The 27,992-nt window shown below is 44.5% G+C and overlaps 1 protein-coding gene across 1 annotated transcript; it reads right to left on the minus strand.

Moving 5' to 3' along the window:
* Window positions 1-105: 105 nt before the first annotated feature.
* Window positions 106-27,573, minus strand: CRTAP (cartilage associated protein). Its single transcript, XM_005545529.5, has 7 exons — window positions 27,087-27,573; window positions 20,845-20,994; window positions 18,053-18,224; window positions 11,963-12,091; window positions 9,078-9,223; window positions 7,518-7,601; window positions 106-882 (listed from the first exon to the last, which is right to left on the minus strand). Exons 1-7 carry the CDS (start codon window positions 27,555-27,557, stop codon window positions 829-831), a joined length of 1,206 nt encoding a protein of 401 aa, XP_005545586.1. The 5' UTR covers window positions 27,558-27,573; the 3' UTR covers window positions 106-828.
* Window positions 27,574-27,992: the final 419 nt, after the last annotated feature.

A 27,992-nucleotide genomic window follows, 5' to 3' on the forward strand; every position in this document is an offset into this window, starting at 1 on the left:
GGAGAAATTTAGCCTTTGTCTTCCACCATCTTTCCTGGATGGGGAGAAAGGAGACTAAAATCTGGAAGAGCAAACAAGCCAAAGGAGGTTTTCACAATTATCATCTTTTAGGAAGGTTTTTCTTATTTAAAAAATAATACTGATTTTCTGGGGAAAAAAAAAAGAAACAAAACAAAAAAACAAGCCAGAGAAGACTGTCCTTCAAACCAAAATGGTGAGAAAGTCAGGCATGAACACAGGGAAGACAAGTGTGAACATGAGAAAGACAGGGGTGAAGGTGTGAAAACAGATGTGAGGATAAGAAGACAGGTGTAAAGGTGAGAAAGAGGCCGGGCACGGTGGCTCACACCTGTAATTCCAGCACTGTGGGAGGCCAAGGCAGGTGGATCACCTGAAGTCAAGAGTTCAAGACCAGCCTGGCCAACATGGCGAAACCCCGTCTCTACTGAAAATACAAAATTAGCCAGGCGTGGTGGTACATGCCCGTAATCCCAGGTACTTGGGAGGCTGAGGCAGGAGAATCGCTTGAACCCAGGAGGCAGAGGTTGCAGTGAGCCGAGAACGTGCCAAATGACTCCAGCCTGGGCGACACAGCGAGACTCCATCTCAAAAAGAAGGTAAGAAAGATAGGTGTGAACACGAGGTGGCAGGTGTGAAGACGGGAAAGGCAGGCTCACCCCTGGTGACATGTAGTGAGAGAGATGGGGGCTTCCCGTTCACTTCGGAGAGTAAAGGGAAGGCTCTGAGGTATCAACAGCCTGGGCTGTTGGGAAAAGGACGAAGAATCTGTGTTTCCTGAACGTCAACAGGAAGTCTGGTTGCTGTGGGCTAGCTGGTCTCCTCCAGTTCTAAGAGGTCATCCACGTATTCCACAACTTCTCCCTGTGAGAGACAACAGGACAACTTTGTTAAATGGGCTCATTGGACTTTTAAAAGTGCTGATGAGCAGAAAGAGTATCCCGAGAGGCCATTGCCACTGTCTGCTTTGGCTGAAACAGGTTTCCTCTGCTGGTCTGGGGCCCAGAGGACCTGATTTCTCCCTGTGGAGGGGACCTCGGCTTTCACTCCATTTGAACTTGCTAACAAGTGCTCTGCGAGATCCGCCAACATGCTGTGTGAGGCAGACAGCCCAGCCTGTGAACAGCTCTACCAAGTGCCCCTCCTGTGTGCATCTCTGCCTACTCCTCTTCCTCCCCTCTCACGTGCAGGTCTCCCACAGAAACACTTTCTATCTGTTCCCTTTCTGCCTTGACCACCAGAACACAAACTTCTCAAGGACCAGGGCCTGGGTTGATTCTTCTTCTCCAGAGCCCAGCACACAGAAGGTGCTCAATAAATATGTTGAAGAATGAATGATTGAGTGCATGCATACATATTGCTGGTATGACTGAAGCAATCACCCCTCTTACAGGAGAGACACACAGGGACAGTGGGATCCACTTGCCCAGTGTCAGTACCAGGAGCTCACCTGCTCCCTCCTGCAATCAGCCTTACACTTCAACTTGAAGCAGCCCAGCACCCTTCCCAATTTCTTTCTCCGCATTGACTTCTCTCCTATAACCCTCCTGGACCACCAGCTGATGACACCCTTTCTCTTTTCTGCAGAGAATGAGTGAATGACCAAGGCTGAGGCACCTTCCGTAAGAGTCAGCACAGACCGGCCCCACCACCCCTGCTAAAGCTCGACCCCTTCACTGAGCTCACCATCCCAGGCCAGAGTTGGCTCCTTTTGATGTTTTAACACAGAGAAATTTATACAAATCTTGCAGCATTTGGGAATAACTGGAAAACCTATCAAGTACATGAGACACAAATGGGAGTCTTAGTATTATCATCAAATACTTCTACTATGTCATGCCTGAGATTAGAAACTCAAATTGTAACAGTAGAACACTATGGCTTGGAAAAAGTGTTTTTCAGTTGCTTTCTAGACCCCAAAAGGAAAACACAGCATAGTAGAGGGATTATGTGTATAGCCACAACTTCTGCTTAGGGAGTTACTATATCCTGCTGTGTGTCTGTTGTGACTTGTGGGATGATGGTATTACTTGCTTTTAGCTCACTAGTAACGAGTGCCCGAGGCAGCACAGAGGAAAGAACTGCATCCCCTGCATGGCTGTTGTAGTGAATACTGCTGGGGCCTCACTCAGATCTCCTTCCCAGCGCACCCATCCCCAACTCCGGCAAGGGCTGTTTGCTAATGGCTGGCAGCTGCCCCATCTCTGGGCAATTGCTTTTGGCCAAACAACAACAACAAAAAAACAACAGCAGTCTTGCCAGAGAGGCTACACACCAGCCCCTCCTGACAACAAAGAATGAATGACAGACTGATAAGGGGGACTACAAAAGGCAGGAACAACTCTGCGGTGCAATTCATGCTCCAGAGTCCCCCGTGGGAGCAGGCGAAGCTTGACTCCAGCTGAGACCACATCTTTGTTGAGCTCCTTCCTCTGACCCTCATTCTGTTCTTACCTGAGAGCACTCCCTCAATAAATCCTTCCAACAAATTATATTCTGTTTCTTTGGACTTTCCTGAAGCAAACAACCATCAGAACTTGAAACCTGAAGCATCTATTTCAGCCTGTTTTAAAAAGTTTCTGAAACTGTAATAAACCTCTGCAAAATTTTGAACCAGTGTGTAGACTTTCAGGAGTGCTTATACACATTTCAATGCCAGAAAGATAATAAGGAAGAATGCCACACATATCAGCAGGTAAAGTAGTAGTATGTCCTTTGGAAAATGGAAGGATTAAACTAAGAATTTTATGATTTTGGTTATATTTTCATTTCAGAGTATTACTTGCCATAATTTGGTATATAGTAAGAAAATGGTTCATTCTTTAGAGATGGATTAGTTCTTTCACAATTCTAAAGCCTCAATTAATAAGCAAACTACTCCAGAACCTTCAACAAAGTCCTTTTATCTTGAAAGTGCCAAATCCAAGAATCCTAGGAATTTTAAAGCCTGCAATAAGCTTGGTGTGTTCATTAGATGATTACTAACCCTCTGTGTGACTATGAGCAAGGCACTCTATCTTTCTGAGTTTGTTTCCTTATCTGTGACATGAGAGAGCTTTACTGAATCCTGTGAAAAATCTCTTCGTGTTCTAATATATACGATTTGCTATATATGTTGTTCTTATACATCAGAAGTCTTCAAAGTGTTCACAGCCTTAGACCAGGAATTTCACCACTGGGAATTTTTTCTAAGGAAATGATTAGAGAAGAAGTAAACAATTTAGTCCCTGCTATGCTATTTGTAAAAGCAAAAAAGTTAGAAGCAAACTAAATGCCTACAAAAAGGCTATATTTCTAAAAATTCTGTATCATATAATAGTAGTCACTGAAAAGTCATGTTTATAATGAATATTAACTAATAAGGGAAACAAAAATCATGTGACCATCTCAATAGATGCAGAAAAAGCATTTGACAAAATAATGATTTATTTCAAGGGTACCAAGACAATTCAATGGTGAAAAAGTCTTTTCAACAAATAGTGCTGTAACAACTGGCTATTCACGTTCAAGAGAATGAAACTAGACCTCTTCCTAATATCATACATAAAATTAACTCAAATGGGTTGTAAATTTAAATGCAAGAGATAAAACTATAAAAATCATAGCAGTAAAAATCAGGAGTAAATCTTTGTGACCTTGGATTAGGCAATGGTTTCTTAGATATAACACACAAAACAAAAGCAACAAAAGAAAGAACAGATAAATTGAATTTCATCAAATTTGAAAACTTGTGCTTCAAGACACCATTTAGAAAGTGAAAAAACCCACAGATTGTGAGAAAATATCTACAATTCATATATCTGATAAGGAACTTATAACTAGAATATCTAAAGAACTTCTACAACACAATAATAAAAAGATAAATAACAATTTTAAAGTGGACAAAAGATTTGAATAGACGTTTCTTCAAAGATATACAAATGGCCAATCATGAAAGGATGCTCAACATAATTAGTCACTAAGAAGGTGCAAATCAAGCTGGGCGCAGTGGCTCACACCTGTAATCCCAGCATTTTGGGAGGCTGAGGCGGGTGGATCGCCTGAGGTCAGGAATTCGAGACCAGCCTGGCCAACATAGTGAAACCCCATTTCTACTAACAATACAAAAAATTAGCTGGGCATGGTGGTGCGCACCTGTAATCCCAGCTACAGTGGCTGAGGCAAGAGAATTGCTTGAACCTGGGAGGCAGAGGTTGCAGTGAGCCAAGATCGCACCATTGCACTCCAGCCTGGGCAATAAGAGTGAAACTCTGTCTCAAAACAAACAAACAAACAAAGTGCAAGTTGGAACTGCAATGAAATACTACTTACATCCACTGGCATGGCTATTAATAAAAAAAACAATATTAAGTTTTGTTGAAGACATTGCAAAGTTGGAACTCTCATACACTGCTGATGGGAATGTAAATGGTACAGCCACTTTGAAAAACAGTTTGGCAGTTTCTCAACAGGTTAAACCGTTACCAGATGGCCCAGCAATTCCATTCCTAGGTATGTACCTGATTTGGTTTGGATATTTGTCCCCTCCAAATCTCAAGTTGAAATGTAATCTCCAGTGTTGGAAGTGGGGCCTGGTGGAAGGTATTCGGGTCAGGGGGCAGATGCCTCAAAAATGTCTTGGTGCTCTCCTCATGATAATAAGTGAGTTCTCACTCTGAGTTCACACGAGATCTAGTTGTTTAAAAGAGTGTGGCACTGCTCTTGCCATGTGACGTATGCCAGCTCCCCCTTTGCCATGACCATAAGCTTCCTGAGACGTCACCAGAGGCCGAGCAGATGCCGTTGCCACACTTCCTGTGCCACCATGCCCAGCTAATTTTTAAATTTTCTGTAGAGACAGAGTCTCACTATGTTACTCAGGCTAGTCCTGGGCTCAAGCAATCCTCCTGCCTTGGCCTCCCAAAATGCTGGGATTACAGGCATGAGCCACTGCACCCAGCCAGGTATTTCTTTACAGTGATGCAAAAATGGCCTAACATGATACCTATGTATATACTCCTAGGTATAAAAAAAAAAACTGGAAAGCTTATGTTCAAACAAAAATTTGTACACAAATGGTCATAGCATCATTATTCAAAATAGCCAAAAAGTGGAACCAACCCAAACATCCATCAACTGAAGAAAGTATAAACAGAATGTGATATATCCATACAGAAGAATATTACTTGGTAGTACAAAGGAAATTTTACAGGTAACATGTTCAACATGGCTGAACTTTGAAAATATATGCTCAGTGAAAGAAGCCACTCACAAAAGACCACATTCCATTTATATGGAATGGCCACAACAGGTGAATCAACAGAAACTGAAAGTAGATTAGGATATTCCAGGGGCTAGAGGTGGAGGCAGGAGTGGGAACGTTGGCCCGGAGGAGAAATGGGAAGTGACTTAGCGATGGAGTTTCTTTTGGGGGCGATAAAAATGTTCTAAAGTTAAATAACAGTGATGGATGCAAAATTTTGTGGATACAGTAAGTACCACTGAATTATATACTTTAAAAAGGAGCACTTTACTGTATGTGAATAACATCTAAATAAAGCTGGTTTAGAAAAATATAACAAGAGAAACTGCTCATATTATAATATCAAGTGAAAAAGTCATGAGACATAATTATAGCTGAGTTTATAATAAATATATAGAAAAACATAAATTTAAAACTATAAAATTTTTTTCTTTAATAATAAAAAACAATGGAAAGATATATACCAAAACATCCATGGTAGCCTGCCTCTAGATAACTGGGAACTCAACTCCTCCTACCTTTTCTAAATATATATATATATATATATTTTTTTTTTTTTTTTTTTTTTTTTGAGACGGAGTCTCACTCTGTCGCCCAGGCCGGAGAGCAGTGGCCAGATCTCAGCTCACTGCAAGCTCCGCCTCCCAGGTTTACGCCATTCTCCTGCCTCAGCCTCCCGAGTAGCTGGGACTACAGGCGCCTGCCACCTCGCCCGGCTAGTTTTTTTGTATTTTTTTAGTAGAGATGGTAGAGATGGGGTTTCACCATGTTGGCCAGGATGGTCTTGATCTCCTGACCTCATGATCCGCCCGTCTCGGCCTCCCAAAGTGCTGGGATTACAGGCTTGAGCCACCGTGCCCTGCCTCTAAATATATTTTTCTATACTTTCCTTTTATTTTTTTTTTTTTGAGGCAGGGTCTTACTCCAGTTGCCGAGTCTGGAGTGCAATGGCGCAACATCAGCCTCAACCTCCCCAGACTCCTTCAGCCTCCCAAGTAGCTGGGACTACAGGTGCACTCCACCACACCCAGTTAATTTTTTTGTATTTTTTGTAGAGACAAGTTTTCGCCATGTTGCCCAGGCTCGTCTTGAACTCCTGGACTCAAGCAATCACCTGCTTTGGCCTCCCAAATGCTGGGATCACAGGCGTGAGCCAGTACACCCAGCCTCTGCTATACTTTCCAAACCACAGTGGCCAATCTTGTTGGTATCTGGCTGGTGTTCCTCCCTTTAGGGAGTGGGGGAATGGCCCCGGTGGCATCTTGGGATCCTGTCTCAGGCTCTGCTTCAAGGATACACAACCCAAGACACAGGCATGTGCATCACTTTCCAGTTTAGAAAGCATTTCCACATGCAACACAGTATTTTATTCTCCAACCCTGGGAGGGCAGTATTATTATTCCCATTTTATGGATAAAGAACTGAGGCTCAGTTGTTTAATACCAGTGATGAGTTCATCCCACACATATTTGTAGACAGAAAACAAATTCCATGAAGACGTCTTATTCAGAGGTGCTTCACCTAAAACCAGGGTATAGGAAGAGCAGACCTGGAGGCTCAGGAAACTTGCTGGCCCCATGCTCCTCATCTACAAAACGAAGGATCAGACCAGAGCAAGCTCACAGCTCTCTCAGAGCTCCAATAGCTGACACGTCCCCAGCTTTCTCAGTAAGCATTTTCCTGTTTGTTCCAAACACATCTCTCTAAATACTACCGCTAATGATGGCTTTTCTGTGACCAGGCTGCCCCACCACAAAATGACCACTCCATAACCAGATGAATCGGGGTCAGAAAACGGGTCAGCTGAGTAAGGTGAAATCAGGAATTTCAAGCAATTCTAGAGAATGAGAAAATGCTTACAGTAAAGATGCAATTTAGAAAAAATAATTATAGCAATAGTCTAATAGAAAAATTGGGGTGGGAGTATCCATGTATCTTCAGAGTGCTGAGCAATTAAAAATTCACCGTTTTTATATAAAGTGCAAAGATGAAGAGTGACCACTGTGAATTCCTGGAGCATCGCCCCACACCCGTTTCACTATCAGGAAATGTGGCACTCCTGCCTGGGTTTCCTAGAAAGCTGCTCTTTCCCATGCCAGCGTTCTGGCTGTCATTGAAACACCCACAGTAACTGTTCTTCTCAAGGTCCCCTCTGTTTCTTACTTCAGGGAGGACTCGGCCTTCCAGTGATTTTTAACAAAGATGTGAGCAATATTTTCTTTTAGCCACCAGACATGTGCTAAGCATGAAAACTCACCTCATCATCATCCATTATATTTTCCTTAGCAAAGTCATACAGCTCCTTCTGGAGTGTGGTCACGTTAAAGAACTGAACCGCTTCCTGTTCAGACACAACAGAGAACAGTTTATAGGACCAACGTTTTCATCTTAGAACTGGGAGGAGGGAGGAACAGGATATGGGGTTTTTCTAAGGTGATGAAAATGTTTAAAATTAGATAGTGGTAATGGCTGTACAACTCTGAATATACTAACAACCACTGAACTGTATGCTTTAAAATGGTGAATTCTATCCTATATAAATTATATCTCAATTTTTTTAAAAAAAAGAGTGGCCAGCCCTCAGTGGAAGACAAATTTATGAAAATCAAGATGGCATATAGAAATCCCAATGAAAATACAAGTAAAGAGCAAAGATCAATTAGGAAAAATCTTTTGAAAGTAATATATGATGAATGGGGTTTGCTAACAACACATGCTAAGTGGTGAGTTTGCCTATCAAGGGAATTAAATGATGGTCCATCCACAAAAGAGACTACCAGGGAGCTGTTAAAGGATAATAATTAAGAAGTTACATGGATGTGACATGGAGAAATATTCACGACTAATTGTTAGAAAGACAAAGAAAGTTGCAAAAAGTTGTAAGACTATGTAAATATGATCTTGTTTTTATAAAAATACACAAATATTTACTATATATATGAGTAAATATATACCTTTAAAGCAGGGGATAAAGAGATGGCACAGGTTGGGCGCAGTGGCTAGCACTTTGAAAGGCTGAGGTGGGTAGATCACCTGAGGTCAGGAGTTCGAGACCAGCCTGGCCAACACGGCGAAACCTCATCTCTATTAAAACTACAAACATTTGCCTGATGTGTTGGTGTATGCCTGTAATCCCAGCTACTCGGGAGGCTACTCGGGAGGCTTGAACTCAGGAGGCGGAGGATGCAGTGAGCCGATATCACGCCACTGCACTCCAGCCTAGGCGACAGAGCAAGAATCTGTCTCAAAAAAAAAGAGAGAGAGTGAGAAGGTGTAGGATTATGAGAGAATTTTGCTTTCCAAGTAAAATATTTCTGCAATGATCGAAATTTGTAGAGTTTTTACAGATTCAGAAATCAGAATGAAGCAGTAAAATGTTACAACACACGCACGCGCAAAACTACAGAAAAAAATGACTTTTCCTTTACTTCCTTTTTTTTTTTTCAGACAGAGTCTCGCTCTATCTCCAGGCTGGAGGGCAGGGGCCCAATCTTGGCTCATTGCAACCTCTGCCTCCCGGGTTCAAGTGATTCTTCTGCCTCACCCTCCCAAGTAGCTGGGACTACAGCCGCGTGCCACCACGCCTGGCTAATTTTTGTATTAGTAGAGACGGGGTTTCACTGTGTTGGCCAGGCTGGTCTCGAACTCCTGACATCATGATCTGCCTGCCTCGGCCTCCCAAAGTGCCAGGATTACAGGCGTGACCCACCGTGCCCAGCCCCTTTATTTTCAAAATAACCCTTTCTCTTAAGGTACAAGGTAGTCTCCAGAAGGCGAGAATGAAGAGAAAAGGGAAGGTGTGGTGCACCAGACTTACAGGTCTGGGCTGGAAGTGCTCATCCGAGAGGCCCCAAGTGTCCCTGTGGTACTGGTAATACACCAGGTTCTGCTGCATGACCTTGTCATTCTGATCAAAGAGCAGGTAGCTGACTGCACAGGGGGCTGCATTCTTCAGGTCGTTCACTGGGGTTGGGAAGAAAAGACAAATGAAGACATCAGCAAACCACGCCCTATAATTCCTCTCACTGGTTCTGCTTCTAAACAAAAGGTCATATGAACAAGCCCCTTCTCCACTGTCCTTCCTTCAGAGAGCCTGGGGCCGACTGGCAGCCCTGGGTGGGCACGCCACAGATGGGGTCTCCACAGTAGCCTAGAAGCCAGGCTTGAAACTTAGTTCTAGTTAGGCACATACCTACGGAGAAATGCCTATGTTCCACCTCCAGCTCTGGTGACCCGAGCTGGTCTCAGGTGCCTGGAAGGAGCTGGAAAAAGCTGGATTGTCCTGGGGCTGAGGGAGATAGGGAGGATGTGCTCAGTAAACAGGTTTCTCATTTGGGGCCTAGAGTATCTGGATCCCATCTGGATGGGGCCACAGTCTCCAGATCTAGGTTAGCTCCCCTACGGCTAAACCAGACCTGGAAAACCCAAAGGATGGTGGAGCCTCTGGGCTGGAGGGGATTTGGAAAACCGCCTGGTTTTGACACCTCCTGAGGATAGAACTCCCACCTCCAACCTCTCTGTTTGGTGTTGCCCACCTAAGACAGTACCTTCAGCAGAGGGATTTTGCAGGGCTTGGGATTTGTCTTGGGAGTACAGGATAAGAAGGAAGAGGTGATGAGACACAAAGCCCCTCGTATTTATTCCGGCACATTCCACTCTAATTTACACAACAGTACCTCTGCTAAAGCTGTGGTTGGCCAGAGTAGCCAAAGCTTGGGTATGAATAAATTGTGCCACCCAGTGACTGTTTCCTGTAATGACTACTTTAAAGCCAGCCTTTAGGGGCATTTACTCTTCAAATATAAACACCAGCACCTGCCCTCAAGCAATGTAGTGTGGTAGACGGTCTAGGAAAAATTCAAAACAGGGCAGATTTTCAGGAATCTCATTTCAGGAAGTACATTTCATTCATACTGTTGATCCCCGAAAGCAGATTTCCTGGGAAGCAGCAAGCATGGCTAGAGGCCTCAGTCTACCAGTGTTGATAAGTGTTTGCCAGTTTCCGTTATGCAGGGCGATTTTCAGGGCATGTGAGGATTTCAGAGGGCCAGGGAGCTGCCAGAGCCCGGATGTGTCCAGAATACTTCTAAATTCCTAGTGTTCTAGCTTTATACATTTAGAACCAAGCCATGCTCAGTGAGCTAGAAGACCTTATGGCTTTTTATATTTATATAATACATATTCTTTTTTTTTTTTTTTTTTTTTTTTGAGACGGAGTCTCACGCTGTCACCCAGGCTGGAGTGCAGTGGCGCGATCTCGGCTCACTGCAAGCTCCGCCTCCCGGGTTCCCGCCATTCTCCTGCCTCAGCCTCCTGAGTAGCTGGGACTACAGGCGCCCGCCACCGCGCCCGGCTAATTTTTGTATTTTTTTTAGTAGAGACAGGGTTTCACCGTGGTCTCGATCTCCTAACCTTGTGATCCGCCCGCCTCGGCCTCCCAAAGTGCTGGGATTACAGGCTTGAGCCACCGCGCCCGGCCTACATATTCTTTTTCTTTTTCTGACCTTCAGGGTGCAAGGCTCACCCTGTGTTCTGAAGAGGATGGGAGGTGAGATAATGAGGAATCCCAACAAAAAACAAAATTATCACAGTGGGAAAGGAGGGCTAAAGCCAAGATCACCTCTCTCACTTTTCCCACGGCACCCTGAGACCAGCCACTCCCAAAGGGAGTGAAGGGGCAACCCGGGGGATCTATTCTAGCCAGAAAGCTGCCACCACTAGACCCTGGCACTTCATTAGGGCAGAAGCATTCCTGCTGCCACTGTCCCTAATAATTCTTCTATGCTTGGAACTGAACTGCCAAGGGACACACTGCTTGAACAAGTGGCACTTGGCAAAGTCAGGCACAGGGAGAGGAGGAAAAGCCGAAACACACAGCCTCTGAAGTCTAACTCTGTACTTCCTTCTCACCCATGTTTGCCTCCCATTGTCCACTAGAACGTTCTGATTGAGAAACTCCCATTTCAGATCAAGGGAGGGCGATGGGTGCAGTGGCTCACACCTGTAATCCCAGCACTTTGGGAGGCTGAAGTGGGTGGATTACTTGAGGTCAGGAGTTCAAGACCAGCCTGGCCAACACAGTGAAACCACATCTCTACTAAAAATACAAAAAATTAGTTGGGTGTGGTGGTGCACACCTGTAATCCCAGCTACTCGGGAGGCTGAGGAAGGGTAATCACTTGAACCTTGGAGGTGGAGGTTGCAGTAAGTCAAGATCACACCACTGCACTCCAGGCTGGGTAACAGAGCAAGTCTCAAAAGAAAAAAAAAAAAGAAAAGAAAAGAAACTCAAACAGTCTGAAAAGTAAAGCCAGTGATGAGGAGGAAGGCAAATAATGGTAACAAAAACAAACACACAGTTTGCTATGTGCCAGTGTGGGGGGAATACCCCAGACATTTCACATCTATGAATTCATTTAGTCCTTATGACAATCCTATAAGGTTAGTACTACAATCTGTATTCACAATGAGGAAACTAAAGCACAGAGAAGCTAGTAAGTGATAAGGCTGAAATCGAACCCAGGCAGTGTGGTTACAGGCTCTGCCCTGAATCACTAAGCCATGCTGCCTTTTTGCACAAAGCATGGCACCAGAGTTGTCAGTGTGACCTCGATGAACTCTCAACAGCCATAGCTAAGAGTTATTACTTCTATTTTACAGTCTTAGAAGGACTCACCCAAGATGACACAGAAGATTACTTACACTTATAATAGGCAAACTGCAAGTAATGATACATGGTAGCCACAAATTTCTCAACTGGATAGCCTCCTATAACTGGGGTGAGGTTCTCTTCACACTGTATTTTGCATTCCAGAACTTCTATATAATGATCTGAAACAAAACGTAAAATTTTCAGAGCAGTGAATCCATTATTTTCTTAATACGCTACTTCTGCTTCCTGCCCAAATGAAAAAGGTAAAAGAAGAATATTTGCAACACCCACAAGGAGCTGAAAATCTTTAATATACAAAGTTGTTTCAAATCAATAAGATGAACATCCACTATATAAATGGCCAAACGGTATTAACAGAAATTATTAAAATGTCTAAAAAACATTGTGAGAGATGCTACACCTCTTTTGTAATTAAGAAATACAATTACCCCCAAAATAATTTAAACTACTAAATTGCAAAATTTTTAAAAATTCATAATGTAGTATTAAGAAGAGAACAGTGAAATTTACACTCTCATATTCTGTTGATGGAAGCAAAACAGGAACAAACTTTTTGGAGAACAATTTGGTAAAATTTATCAAAGGTTAAAATATACATATTTTCCAACCCAGCTGTCTACTTTTAGGAAATTTTCTTTAGACATAGGCATACATAAACACTGTTTAAAACAACAAACAAACAAACAAACTTGAAAGTACCTAAATGCCAGTCAATAGGATGATTAATAAATTACAGTATATAAAAATAATAGAATCTATATAGCCTTTGAAAGAGAGTAAGGTGAACCTAAATATAGTCAAAGACTACATTTCCCATGCAGCTAGGTTGGGGCCATATGACTAGTCATGGCCAATGACATGTTGAGATAACAATTAAGGAATGCTACTTCCAGGCTTAACCCCTAAGACCTCCCACATGATCCCTGGCTCCCTCCCTTTTCTCCCTTTATGCAGCTAGAAGCAAAAGACTCCAGGAGGGTTGCACACATTTTGTAAGTAAGACTGTGGAGGAACAGGTACTTTCAAACATTGCTGGTAGGTAGTACGAAATGATACCTTAAAACACTAAAATTAATTTACAGAAACATTTACTCTTTGAACTATTAATTCCACTTTGGTTGACTTTGAAAACACACCTCCATACTTACTACCACCACCAACAAAAAAGTCTTACATACTTACTACCACCACCAACAAAAAATTAACATCAACAATAAGGGTACAAACAAACATCATACATATCTTGACGTGATATCCTGAGGAGGACATTTATATACCGGTCCAGCCAAAATGACATAACCTGAATGTAACTGTGAAGACACATCATAGAAACCCAAATTGAGGAATGTTTACAAAGTAATTAGCTTATATTCTTAAAAAATATCATTGGCATAAAAAGACAAAGAAAGGCCAAAGGACTGTTCCAGATTAAAGAATTCGAAAGGAAGATGACAAATAAATAGGAAACTGGCCGGGCGCGGTGGCTCAAGCCTGTAATCCCTGCACTTTGGGAGGCCGAGACGGGCGGATCACGAGGTCAGGAGATCAAGACCATCCTGGCTAACATGGTGAAACACCGTCTCTACTAAAAAATACAAAAAACTAGCCGAGCGCTGTGGCGGGCGCCTGTAGTCCTGGCTACTCGGGAGGCTGAGGCAGGAGAATGGTGTAAACCTGGGAGGCGGAGCTTGCAGTGAGCTGAGATCCGGCCACTGCACTCCAGCCTGGGCAACAGAGCGAGACTCCGTCTCAAAATAAATAAATAAATAAATAAATAAATAGGAAACATGATTCTGAACTGGAAACTATACCAGGAAAAAAAATGGTGCTAGAAAGAACATTATTGTGACAATTAACAAAAGGGGAATATGAACTACAGATTAATACAAGCATTGTATCTAGTATATTAAGTTTCCTGAAATTAATTACTATGGATATTTAGATAGTATTATTGTTCTTAGGAAGTAAACTGAAGCATTATGGGGGGTAAAGAGTAATAATGCATGTGCAACATACTTCCAAATAGTTCTGAAATAAAAATAATTATACACAGCTGGGCACGGTGGCACAAGCCTATAATCCCAGCACTTTGGGAGGGCAAGGCGGGCGGATCACTTGAGGTCAGGAGTTCAAACCCAGCCTGGCCAACACAGCAAAACTCCATCTCTACTAAAAATACAAAAAATTAGCCAGGCGTGGTGGCACTTGCCAGTAGTCCCAGCTACTCAGGAGGCTGAAGCAAGAGAATTGCTTCAACCCAGCAGGCGGAGGTTGCAGTGAGCCAAGACCGCGCCACTGCACCACAGCCTGGGTGATAGAGCGAGACTCTGTCTCGAAAACAAAATAAAATAGGCCGGACGTGGTGGCTCACGCCTATGATCCTAGCACTTTGGGAGGCTGAGGTGGGTGGATCACCTGAGGTCAGGAGTTCGAGACTAGCCTGGCCAATGTGGCGAAACCCCGTCTCTACTAAAACCATAAAAATTAGCCAGACATGTTGGTGCACGCCTGTAATCCCAGCTACTCAGGAGGCTAAGGCAGGAGAATTGCTTGAACCTGGGGGGCAGAGGTTGCGGTGAACCGAGATCATGCCACTGCATTCCAGTCTTAGCAACAAGAGGGAAACCCCATGTCAAAAAATAATAATAAATAAATAAATAAAATAATAACAATAATAATTATACCCACAGCACATACGGAGAGAGCAATAAAGTAAATGTGGGACAATCAATGTTACAAATTGGTGAATCTAGGTAAGGTGTACATGAGAGTTCTTTGTATGATTCTTCCGTCTTCTCTACAAGTTTGAAATTATTTAAAAATAAAAACTAAAGGCCAGACGCGATGGCTCATGCCTATAATCCCAGCACTTTGGGAGGCTGAGGCGGGCGGATCACGAGGTCAGGAGATCGAGACCATCCTGGCTAACACGGTGAAACCCCATCACTACTAAAAATACAAAAAATTAGCCGGGTGTGGTGGTGGGCGCCTGTGCTCCCAGCTACTCAGGAGGCTGAGGCAGGAGAGTGGTGTGAACCCAGGAGGCAGAGCTTGCAGTGAGCCGAGATCGAGCCACTACACTCCAGCCTGGGGGAGAGTGAGACTCCGTCTCAAAAAACAAAACAAACAAACAAAAAAATAAAAACTAAAGAAACTCTAAATATCTATATATCTACACTGTGAGAGGAAAATAAATCTCAGGACCCCAAAATCACTAAGCCAAATGGAAAAGTCAAGCTGGGAACCATGTAGGACAAACCTGTTTCCCATCCTATTCCTAAATAAGATAGCTACAAAGATTAAAAAAAAAAAAGCCACAAACCTCTCTTATAATTTGCCCACAAAGAAGTTTTGTGGACAAAGGAAGGCAGAACTCAAAGTCATCCCTCTGCTCATGTGGAACAAATGTACATATAATTGTTTCCTTTTCTGTGTCGTTTCACTAAGCCAGACTAAAGCATAAATGGCTATTCCTCTAAATTGCATATTCAGTGAAAGGCTAATCAGAAATTCAAAAGAATGCAACCATTTGTCTCTTACCTACCCATGACCTGGAAACCCCCTCCCACTTCAGGTTGTTCTGCCTTTCTGGACTGAACCAATATACATCTTACATATATTGACTGATGTCTCATGTCTCCCTAAAATGTTTAAAACCAAACTGTGCCCTGAGTACCTTAGGCATATGTTGTCAGGACCTCCTGAGGCTATGTCACAAGTACATTCCTAACTTGGCAAAAATAAACTTTCTAAATTGATTGAGACTTGTCTCAGATACTCTTTGATTTACAATACACATATATCTTAGCTATATCAAAGATAGATGGAGAGAGACCGCAGCCATTATGTGCCTCCTGATGAAACATCAGCATCAGCTATGAAGCAGTTGACTCCCATCAAAAAAAACCCCCAAAACAAAATCAAACTGAGCCTATTCAAGCCTCTACATCCAATCACCAATTTACAAGAAATACAGAAGACAGAGGAACATGGGGATACAGTCAGCAAAACCCAGACCATGGGAATCTCTACAGGACAAAAATGCAGGTTCCTCAACAGCAAGGCGGAAAAGATATGGCCCTACGGATTAAACGAGATGTAAAACGTAACCAGCTTGCTACAATATGGATGAAACTTGAGGACAGTATGCCAAGTGAAATGAGCCAGTCACAAAAAGGCAAAGACTGTATGACTCCACTTATGTAATGTATGTAGAACAGTCAAATTCTTGAAGACAGAAAGTAGAAAGGCCGTTGCCAGTGGCAGGGGGCAAGGGGAAATGGGGAGTTATTGCATACAGAGTTTCAATTTGGAGAAACATAGAAAGTTCTAGAGATGGATGGTGCTGATGGTTGCACAATCACGTGAATGTAGTCAATGCCATGGAGTGTACATTGAATGATGGCTAAAATAATAAAGTTCATATTATGTATATTTTACCACTATAAAAATTTTCAAAAGATAACCCATTGCAATGGATGGACCTTAATTGGATCCTGACTCAAACAAATGGTAAATTAAAGGCACACACATGTATTTATGACATTTCTGAAACGACTGGGATACTGTTTAGGTATTTAATGATGAGATCAAATAATGATTGTTAAAATTCTTACAGGGGTAATAGCTTGGTGTTATGTTTAAAAAACAAAGAGTCCTTACCTTCTAAAAGTATATACTGAAATATTACAAATGAAATAATATGGCATCTGGAATTAGCTTCAAAATAACATGAGAGGAGGCCGGGCGCGGTGGCTCACGCCTGTAATCCCAGCACTTTGGGAGGCCGAGGTGGGCGGATCACAAGGTCAGGAGATCGAGACCATTCTGGCAAACACGGTGAAATCCCGTCTGTACTAAAAACACAAAAAAATTAGCCGGGCGTGGTGGTGGGCGCCTGTAGTCCCAGCTACTCAGGAGGCTGAGGCAGGAGAATGGCGGGAACCCGGGAGGCGGAGCTTGCAGTGAGCCGAGATGGCGCCACTGCACTCGAGCCTTGGCGACAGAGCAAGACTGTCTCAAAAAAAAAAAAAAAAAAATGAGAGGAAAAATAGGTGGGAATTAGATGAAGCCCAAGTGGCCATGAGTTGACAATCATGAAGCTGGGTCATGGGTACATGGTGGTTTATTTACTCTTCTCTCTGATTTTTGTATATGTTTGAAATTTGCCATAATAAAAAGTTTTCTTAAGACAAAACAAAACAAAACAAAAAAAACCCTACTTTGTAGAAAGAGATTAATGAATAAAAAGTGACTGAAAAAAAAACAAAACCGAAAACCCTGGATTCAATAACTTTAAACGAGCTTCTCTACTGCAGGATTTCTAAGGGCCTTTAACCATTAAAGTGCACAATGACTCTTCAAGAAGGAGACACAGTGCTCAGCCCATTCCCAGACTTATTTAACAAGTGCATAGATATGATGCCTTTATCCAAGGTACAGTCCAGATTTTACTTATCTAGTTGTTTCAGGGAGGCACAGTTCTAGGATCAGCGTTCTCAAACCACTTTGGGAAAGAGCTCCCTTAGCCATTTCCCAGTTTCTGGAGTGATGCTGCCCAGTAAATGCACTTGGGAAATGTCTAGGCACTATACAGAAATCTGGGTTACCTATGCGTAGAGTTTTATGTTTTCTTCCTTTCTTCATTTTTCCTTTCTGTGTTTTCCAAACTTCCTATAATGAGCACACATTGTTTTATAACCAGAGAAGAAAATTTCAAAAAGCTACCTTAGTGATAGCCACTTAAAGGTTCATTCTACCTTTGTATGTGTTGGAAAATTGCCATCGTCAAAGTTATCTCAGTAATGTAAGTCACTGAGGTGCTCCTGGGCCATTTTTATTTTTCAAAATGCCTGTAGGAAATCTGTAAGTAGGGCAGACACAGAATTCTACCTTGGCAGGCCTGTGCTTGAACCTTCTCTCAGTGATTTCACTAGAAGCCCTTGCCAAGTCAAAGGTTTATCTATGCAGGTGGTGACTACCCTCAGTTACCCATTAATAAATATGCTCAAAAGTTCCTCAGAGGCCACTCCAGGCATCTAGAAGGCATGCAGGCAAAGAGCAGACATCTAAGGAAGACTATTCCATAGGAGTAGCGAGCCTATTGACCTACCACCAACCTGCTATGGAAAGGTAGAAATCCTTGAAGTCCTTGATCTCCCTGGAACCCTCACAGGCCGCGAGACACTCGTAAAAGGCTTTGAAGAAGTCGGGAAGGGCCAGCTCCATGTCTGTGATGGATGTTCTCCAGTTCTCACCGTTGTACGCTCGCACTGCTCGGATGAACAGGCTCTGAAAAGCACGGAGAAGCTAGTGAAGCTCGCTCCTGGTGTGAAGGGAGACAGTCATGAGCTCTCAAAGGGAACCAAGACCACCACCAAGTTTGCTCTCATTAGCTCTGAAGCCACACTGACCCTTAAAGAAGTCAACCAGTGAGTTACTTTATATCTAGATTTTTCTACTCTGCTTATGATAGATACACTTCTTATTTAGTTCAATTCAAAAAGTAGCAGGCCCTTGATAATAATCTGAATCAAGGAAAATGGGAAAACTATGACAGAGATCAGATCAGCGGCTGCCAGGAGTCAGGGGTTACAGCAAAAATTTGACTACAAAAGGACAAGAGGAAATTGTTCAGGGGTGATGAAAATATTCTATGTCATGATTATGGTGGCAGTTACAGGACTGGATGTATTTGTCAACACTTACTGCATTATACACTTAAAAACTGATAAATATATTGTAAATAAATTGTACCTCGATAAAACTGGTTTTTAAAATGGAACGAAAATAAAAATATAAGTTTGAGAGCAGGTATATTAGTCTGTTCTCACACTGCTATAAAGAAGTACCTCCAGCCTGGCCAATATAGCAAAACCCCATCTCTACTAAAAATACAGAAATTACCAGGTGTGGTCACACACCTGTAGTCCCAGCTACTGCGGAGGCTGAGGCACAAGAATCACTTGAACCCAGGAGGAAGAGGTGGCAGTAAGCTAAGATCGTGCCACTATACTCCAGCCTGGGTGACAGGGCGAGACTCTGTCAAAAAAAAAAAACAAAAAAACTCGAGACTGGGTAATTTATAAATTAAAGAGGTTGAATTGGTTCATGGTTCTGCAGGCTATACAGGAAGCATAGCAGCTTCTGCTTCTGGGGAGGCCTCAGGAAACTTACAATCATGGCAGAAGGCAAACGGGCAGCCAGCACTTCACATGGCCAGAGAAGAAGGAAGAAAGAGAGGGGGAGGTATTACACACTTTTAAACAACCAGGTCTCATGATAACTCACTCACTCACCATCATGAGAACAGCCCAGAGGCGATGGTGCTAAACCATTCATAAACGATCCACTCCCATGATCCAATCACCTCCCACCAGGTCCCATCTCTAACCCTGGGGATTACAATTCAACATGAGATTTAGGTGGAGACACAGATACAAACCACATGTGCAGTTGTCTGTCACCCCACTTCCTCCAACAATTAATTAGTAGTTAAACAGAAATGCCACCATACCTCAGCACTAGTTACTAGGAAGGGCAACCATGTGCCAGATAGTGGAAACTTCAAGGACTTTCTGCTAATTGTTGATTAGACTCAATTAGAAGAGAAATAAAGGGAGGCTGAGGCAGGAGAATCATTTGAACATGAGAGGTGGAGGCTGCAGTAAGCCGAGATCGTGCCATTGCACTCCAGCCTGGGCAACAGGGCAAGACTTCATTTCAAAAAAAAAAAGAGAGAGAAATAAATAGGACCAAGGAAGCAACTTAGTCTCCAAGAAATAAGTAGAGATCCTGGATATACACAAAACCTGCTAACTTGCAGAGGCCAGGAAAGGCCCTGAATAAGCATGAGACCCTCCATTTGGAGTTCCTTCTCAGCTCTTCCTGAATGGGGGTATCTGAGGGCCCCCCTTGGACCTAGAATTTTCACCAAGCTTAAGGCCTCAGATAAAGAGGGCAGATTTTTTTCTTCTTCTTTTTTTTTTTTTTGAGAGAGAGTCTCACTCTGTTGCCCAGGCTGGAGTGCAGTGGCGCAATCTCAGCTCACTGCAACCTCCGCCTCCTGGGTTCAAGCAATTCTCTTTGCCTCAGCCTCCCGAGTAGCTGGGATTACAGGTGCCTGCCACCATGCCCGGCTAATTTTTTTGTATTTTTAGTAGAGACAGGGTTTCACCACCTTGCCCAGGCTGGTCTTGAATTCCTGACCTCGTGATCCACCCACTTCAGACTCCCAAAGTGCTGGGATTACAGGTGTGAGCCACTGTGCCCAGCCAAATTCCCATTTTCAACCATGCCCTGCCCTTGCTTGCTACCCAGGCCCCCAGTGCCTGAGTTCCAGAAGACCTTGACAATAGTGAGTGCTCAAAAGGACAAGATCCTTCTTTCTTATTGTTGTTCTTATGACTAATTCTCATCAAAACTCTTCTTCGTAGATGCGCAGATTTTAAGTATCCTCTACTCTTGTCACATCAGCCTTCCTAACTCGTCTTTATCTTCCACTTTAATATATTTGGGGCATGTTTGTGTGCATGTGTATATAAAAACATATGCCTTCTCATTTCAATCTTCATCAAAACTGGAGATTTATGTTTCTATTTCTTGTGTTCCTGGTCATTTTTAGATGATTTCCAAGATGTCTTTACTCTCTTAAAACTAAATGATTAAATGACCATATTTCTAAAATGTAGCATTTAAAGGGAACATGGCTTTTAAAATCATCACGGAATACAAAATGTCATTGTTAAATGGATCACTTTGTGCTAAAAGTCAATCATTTCTATTGTCATAATATTCAGCAAATGTCACCAAAAATCACTAGAGGTCCTTAGCTATCAGTAGCTGCTTATGGAGAGACATTTCTTTAACAGTCCAGGTTGCCACTAATTGCCACGTAAAAATCCAAATATACCTCATACGACTTGGTTTCCAGGTCTTTAATGTAGTCCTCGGCACCAGGCAGGCTCTTATAATACGCCATGTTCCTCTTCATCATTTCGTCATCAGGATGCTTCAGTAGAAAGGTGTGAGCAGCTGCGATGGCTTTGGGGAGATTATTTGCCTAAAAGGACAAAGAATATAAAAGCTACTCCATGGATGCTGAGTGGTAATTTTTGTAAAACAAGAATATCTGCTCAGGCCTTCAGAAACTTTGTGTTGCTATAACTTTTCCAGCTAAAGGTTCCGTGACTTCCAGGGACCCTCAAGACCAAGTCCAGGCATTGCGAGATGAGTGTTGATTTCCTAAAAGCGACTGTCTAGATGGCCTCGGTCTGCCTTTCCCAATCTACTCTGCGCTGGCTATGCCTGTCCATGCCCCAGGAGGCTGGCCTGTGTGGACTCTAACAACAGACTCCCTCGCCCTCTGGCTTCCAAAGAGATTCAGCCATGAGGAGCCCCAACAGGACACTGAGGAAGGGAAGAGAGTAAGGTCATATTATTTCATTTCCTGGTTCCCTCGCTGCACAGTCAACTTGGGCTGCTAAGTCCCCTAATTGAAGGTCACAGCTCTTCTCAAGGTGACCCTCTCCATAGAGTCTCCCTCCTTCCTGGTTTCAATCATTGCTCTCTCCCCTGCCCCTTTTGGCCTAGGGGTGGTCATATCCCACTGCTACCAGCCCTGGGGCTCAACATTATCCCTGTGGATTCCCCATGTACCGCACACGCCTTTGTAAATAACCACCTTCTTAAACTTTCCTCCAATTACCCAGTGTGACTGCACCAAATCTTTCCCACTGGAAACTTGACAAATACATTGTTTTCCCAAATCCCCCACAGACCTTCTGCTAACCTCCTCACTTATTCATCCATTCATGCAGCAAATAAATGTCATATTACAAGAGCACCATTTCTAGGATGTGGGTCTATAACAATAAGCAAAACAGGAAAAAGAAAAATCCCCACCTGCATGGACCATATATTCTGTTAAGTTCTCCCTGTCTCCTAGTGGCCTCAATTAAGAGCCTCTCTATTGTATTAGTTCTGGGTTCTGTCTTCCCACGTTTTACGCCACCCTGCAATCTCAGCTGGTATGTCTATCTCCCCCATCAGACTATGATCCTACCCAGCTGTGTGTCATTCATTGTCTGGATTCCCAGGGCCTCACACTGTCCTCAGGACAAGGCAGGACACGATGAGTGTCTGTGATTTGAACATAATGACATTACGACAATAAAATATAATAAAATTAATTTATATTTTCCTCTCTTTTCCCCTCAGTCTTCTCTCCATTGAATGGGGGCCAATGATTCTGAGTTTCACTGCCTCAGGGAAGGTAGGTGTCTGGTCAGAACCAGCAAATTATTCATTTGAAAAAAGCCTGTCCTCCCGAAAGAACCTGGCAGGTTTGAGGAGAGAAAGAAATTAGGGAGGAGCTGCAGGAAGAAGCTGACTGGCCTGGAGGAAGAAGAGGGAGAAAGGGAATCTCCCAGACTAGGAAAAAAGTTTCCCTTGGGATCTGTGGGAGCAGCAGGCCTGTGGGCCCCAGAGTTTCAGGGCTGGCACTTATCGGCAGTGTCCAAGAGAGCAGAAGTCCTCAGGGAGAACAGGTATGTTATGGGGGGGCCTCAGGAGGGCAGGCAAATAGGGATGCAGAGGCCTCCCTGTGGGGACGCATGACCACCAACCAGAGGGCCCCCCACACTGATGGACTCTTGGCACAACCTGGTAGGGAGAAGGGCAGGCACCTGTGCATGTGCACAGAGACTCAGCCAATCCAGAGGGACGCTCCAAGGCAGGAATTAGGGAATTCGGTTTAGACAGAGAAAATAAAGGAATATTTGGTATACCCTAGATTTCTAAGAGTCATAGGATGGCATATATCTGTACTGAATTGCCCCAGAATTGGAACCACGTCATTTTGAGACAATAGCAGTGGCCACATCAGAGAAGTGGTGGGTGGTGATGAGGGCAGACTCCCAGATGTCAATGCTGATGTTTTGGGAATGCCAATTAGTGGTCTGTGGCAGGGCTGCCTTTAAAACAGCCCTACAGAAAGCTTCATACTCCTGGCTGGAAAAAGGCTGGATTTCAGCTAGAAGGAAGGGAGAGGGTATGAATGCTGCCTTTTAAAGCATTTGCCAATGAAATCAGAGTTGCTAATTCTCAGAAGAGCATTTAGAAAGGGGGCACAGAGGCCGGGAGCAGTGGCTCACACCTGTAATCCCAGCACTTTAGGAGGTCGAGGTGGGTGGATCGCGAGGTCAGGAGTTCAAGATCAGCCTGGCCAAGATGGTGAAACCCCGTCTCTACTAAAAAGACAAAAATTAGCTGGGCGCAATGGCAGGTGCTTGTAATCCCAGCTACTCGGGAGGCTGAGGCAGGAGAATCGCTTGAACCCAGGGGGGCAGAGGTTGCAGTGAGCTGAGATCGCGCCACTGCACTTCAGCCTGGGCGACAGAGCAAGACTTTATCACAAAAAAAAAAAAAGAAAGAAAAGAAAGACGGGCACAGAGTAGGATTTTAAGGCCTCTAACTTAGGATGTGAGTTTTACAAAACAGAAACTCTTCCTGAAGAGAAAAGTGTGATTTTATTTACTTCAACTCAGGTTCTGCAGCTGGAACATGGAGACACATCTTGGCGGCTAAACCTCTGACAGACCCCAGGCAGATTTTGGAGAAGGCGGTAGAGATGTGGGGAACCACCCTGCCTTAGATTCCTGAGACAGTCACCAGCATGAGCCACCCTAAATCAGCCATGACACAGAGGCAGGCCCTGTGGTTCCGGGGAGATTAGAGGCCACTGCCAGGCAAGGCCTGGGGTAAGAGGGCCTGTGAGTCAGTGTTCTCTGTCCAGGTCAGAGCTCAACAGTCATTAAGGATTTGATGAAGTGCTTGGGCCTACTTTTTACTTGGCCTATGGAAAAAATTAGTTTTTCATGGAAGATGATAGTCATGAAGAGAACCCAAAGAAAGCTAACGACATGGACCTAGAGTAGGCTGGTGATGAGAAACCTATGATGCCCTTGAGGCTGCACACCAGTAGCCCGGCCCTTTTCTACAAAAGCACACATGCAAGCCTCCTCGCCTCCCTCTGGCAGTCGGAACCCACCACTGCTATTGCGGTTATCAACTGAGGCATTTCTCCTTAATCACCGAAACAGAGAACTGCAACTCCAACAGCAGAGTAGCATTTACCCATGTCCTACCACAGTGCACTAGCTACCTCTATATCGATCTCCAGCCTTCAGGTGCCAGGTGGAACGTAAGTGCCTGCCACCCATCTTTTCCTCTCTATCCATAAACAGAGTTTAAACACGTAAACATCACTTTTTTTTTTTTTTTTTTTTAAATACAAGAGTCTTGTTCTGTCACCCAGGCTGGAGTGCAGTGGTAAGATCTCAGCTCACTGCAGCCTTGGCCTTCTGGGCTCAAGCGATCCTCCAGCCTCAGCCTCTTGAGTAGCTGAAACTAGAGGGGCACGCCACCATACCCGGCTAATTTTTTAATGTTTCTGTAGAAATGAGATCTCTTTTTTTTTTTTTTTTTTTTTTTTTTGAGACGGAGTCTTTGCTCTGTAGCCCGGACTGGAGTGCAGTGGCCGGATCTCAGCTCACTGCAAGCTCCGCCTCCCGGGTTTGCGCCATTCTCCTGCCTCAGCCTCCGGAGTAGCTGGGCCTACAGGCGCCCGCCACCTCGCCCGGCTAGTTTTTTGTATTTTTAGTAGAGACGGGGTTTCACCGTGTTAGCCAGGATGGTCTCGATCTCCTGACCTCGTGATCCGCCCGTCTCGGCCTCCCAAAGTGCTGGGATTACAGGCTTGAGCCACCGCGCCCGGCCAGAAATGAGATCTCTTTATATTGCCCAGGCTGGTCTTGAACTCTTGGGCTCAAGAGATCCTCCCACCTTGGCCTCCCAAAGTGCTGGGATTACAGGCATGAGCCATCATGCCAGGCCATAAACATCATTGAGAAAAAATAAATCATACAATATCTCCACCAAAAATTACTTTTTCAGTTATATCTTCCACTGAAATAATTAAGTAACATTCATGTTTATCAATAAAATTCTTAGCTTTTTCCTGCCCTCTAAGAGATCTCAAAATGTTAAGATGGTGGCCAGGCACAGTGGCTCAAATCCCAGTCTGTTATCTCAACATTTTGGGTGGCCGGTGGATCACTTGAGGTTAAGAGTTCGAGACCAGCCTGGCCAACATGGTGAAACCCCATCTCTACTAAAAATACAAAAATTAGCTGGGCGTGGTGGCACATGCCTGTAATCCCAGCTACTCAGGAGGCTGAGATACAAGAATCACTTGCACCCTGGAGGCAGAGGTTGCAGTAAGCCAAGATCGTGTCACTGCACTCTAGTCTGGGTGACAAAGTGAAACTGTGTCTCAAAAAAAGGGGATATTTTACAGACCTTCAACTAAGTGATTGTTACAAGACCTGTAAAGGGTTTTGAAGAGAAGCTATGACCATCCTAACTTTTTGGGGCCACCATCATGAAGGAGAAAACCCATGCCTTATGGTCATATTGAGTAAAATGTTCTTCCCCTCCTCCCTGTATCACCAGTTCAAATTCATCTGTATATTAAAGAAATCAGAGCTTCTAGTATTCTCTAGGTTTAAAAATAAAATGTTTTCCTCTTGATTATGTGACCTAAATTTGGTTCAGACTGTATTTGCCAAAAGCTATACAAAAAAAGAATTAGATAAGTCATTTTTAGCTTAAAAAATGATGCTTCGTTTGAACCAGCCCTCATTTTCAACAGTCTGGAATTTTATTATTAATCCCACTCCCTGCTTCTATTTTAAAACTGCTTATTTTTTAATTGCCAGAACAAACATTCACAAAATTGATATTTTATATAAAACTGTAACTAAGCATAGAAGTATAGAAGTAACCCAGCTTTTCTCCTCTTTGGGGTTTTGTGTTATTTTATTGCTCATATAAACACAAAATACACGTGGCTCTGTCTCGGTGGAAATATGAAAAACAGATCTTGCAGTCCAGAGACTGAAAACAAAGTTTAAAAACAAGAAAAATCTTCTACCTCAAGAGTCTAGGATATGCCATGAATCTATTTTTGTAGTTATTAAAATAAACACAATATATTCCTTTTAAAATCTTTCTCAGAGGAAGTAGAACCTGGACTTTGAGAGGGCTTTTTTAGCCAAACTCTGTGAAGACCCACCAAGCTAGAGCCTCTTTATCTAGTGACAGGGAATTCGACCCATTCTTAAAACTTGTGGGTCCTCAGCGTAAGAACCCATAGGATAGAGAACTGCAATTTGTGGCTATTTTTAGTCAGCAATCACAGAGAGAACTTAAGCAGCCATTAAAAGGAGGCAGTGAACTGTGTTAAATTCTAGATGAAAGAAACAGCGGAGAGGGCCAATCCTGATGACTCACGGTGCAAGAGTTCGCCTTCAAGCAGGGATGTGTCCTTGCAAGGAGTCCCTGCTCTTCCCTGGCCTCAATTTCATTCTCTTTAAAAATAACTAGTCAGCTAGGCGCAATGGCTCACGCCTGTAATCCCAGAACTCTGGGAGGCGAGGTGGGAGGATCACTCGAGTCCGGGAGTTCGAGATCAGCCTGGGCAACGTGGCGAAACTCTGTCTCTACAAAAAATACCAAAAAAATTAGCCAGGTGGGGTTGCATGCGCCTATAATCCCAACTACTCAGGAGGCTGAGGTTGAGGATGACCTGAGCCTGAGGAGGTGAAGGCTGCAGTGAGCCATCCATGATCGTGCCTCTGCACTCCAGCCTGCGCGACAGTGAGACCCCGTCTCAACTAAAAATAAAAATAAAAGGTACTCGTCGGCTCCTCAGGTCTTCTGCTTTATTATCGCAAGTCACCGCTCAGAAAAAAGGCGACTGGCTTTAATGGTATATACAGAAAAGAGGCGTCTGCCCTCAAATAACAGAGAACATTTATCAGGCACTTTGTTGGGTGCCTGGCGCTGTGCTGCGTTCTGTGTACATATGCTCTGCCTTAGAGCTAGCGTTCAAAAAGGCATTTTCATCTTTACTTGAGATGAAGAAGGAGGCAGGATCTGGAGGGAGACTTTTGGCAGGGCTGGGTGGGAGGGAGCCAGGTCTAGAACTGGCGATGCAACGCGGTCCCGGGCGCAGGGGCGGGGCCAGGGCCTGGGGGCTGGGTCAGGGGCGGGGCCGGGGCCGGGGCCTGGGACGGGGCGAGGCGGACTTGCCTTGAAGTAGGCGAACTGCAGGAACTTGTAGGGCTCGCGGCGCTGGAAGTCAGCCAGCACCTCGCGGCTGGGCTGGGACTGGCGGAAGGCTGGCAGGCCTTGCTTGCAGCGCTTGAGGCAGTGCGCGCGGCGCAGCAGGCCCCCGAAGAGGCGCAGCTCTGGATAGCTGGCGAGGCCGGAGGCGGGCTCGGGCTGCGGCGCGGCGCTGCAGTTGCGGTGGCAGAAGGCCTCGCTGTCGCGCAGCAGGCGGTGCAGCCGCAGGCTGATCTCCAGGTAGCCCACGCTCTCAGCCCAGTGCTCGCCACTATACTTGTCCAGCGCGTGCCGGTAGGCCGACTCGAGCGGCATCAGCTCGTCCCGTGGGAAGCTGCGGAAGCTGTAGCGTTCGTACTGGGCGCGCCCGGCGCGCAGCGCACAGGCCACGCACAGCAGCGCCAGCAGCGCCGCGACCCCCCGACGCCCCGGCTCCATCGCGCCTGGCGAAAGGAAGGAAGGAAGGGACGAAGGAAGGGAAAAGGGGAGGGAGAAGGAAAGGAAAGAGGACGGCTCGACGCGGCGGGCCGAATGCTTTCGGGGCGGGGACGCCAGCTGCCGGCCCGCCCCGTCCGGCCGCCCCTCCCCACCCAGGCGGGGGATCTGGGCGCCAGCTGCCAGCGCCGAGAGGGTGCGCGTGTAAGGCGCGCTGCGCACTGGTTCACGAAGGCTGATGCGTGTGATGGGGCTCCGCCGCTCATGCACTTGGAGACTCGCCTGCAAGGCCGACGCGGCCCTACGATCTATATAATCTACAATCTTTATAGTCGCTTGAAGGTTTGTGAAAAAGAAGATTCCCGGGCTGTGCCCCCAGAGTTTCTGATTCAGAAAGTGTGGGGTGGAGGTCTGAGGATTTGTATGTTTAACCAGCAC

Source organism: Macaca fascicularis, chromosome 2, assembly GCF_037993035.2.
Source record: "Macaca fascicularis isolate 582-1 chromosome 2, T2T-MFA8v1.1".
NCBI classification, from domain to species: Eukaryota; Metazoa; Chordata; class Mammalia; order Primates; family Cercopithecidae; genus Macaca; species Macaca fascicularis.

Coding starts and splice junctions, on each gene's coding strand:
- CRTAP (XM_005545529.5), bottom strand. CDS start 27,557: ATGGAGCCGGGGCGTCGGGGGGTCGCGGCGCTGCTGGCGCTGCTGTGC. Junction 18,225..20,844: donor TGGAAACCAAGTCGTATGAG/GTATATTTGGAT, acceptor CGTGCTTTTCAG/AGCCTGTTCATCCGAGCAGT. Junction 12,092..18,052: donor TTTCTACCTTTCCATAGCAG/GTTGGTGGTAGG, acceptor GTTTTGTTTCAG/ATCATTATATAGAAGTTCTG.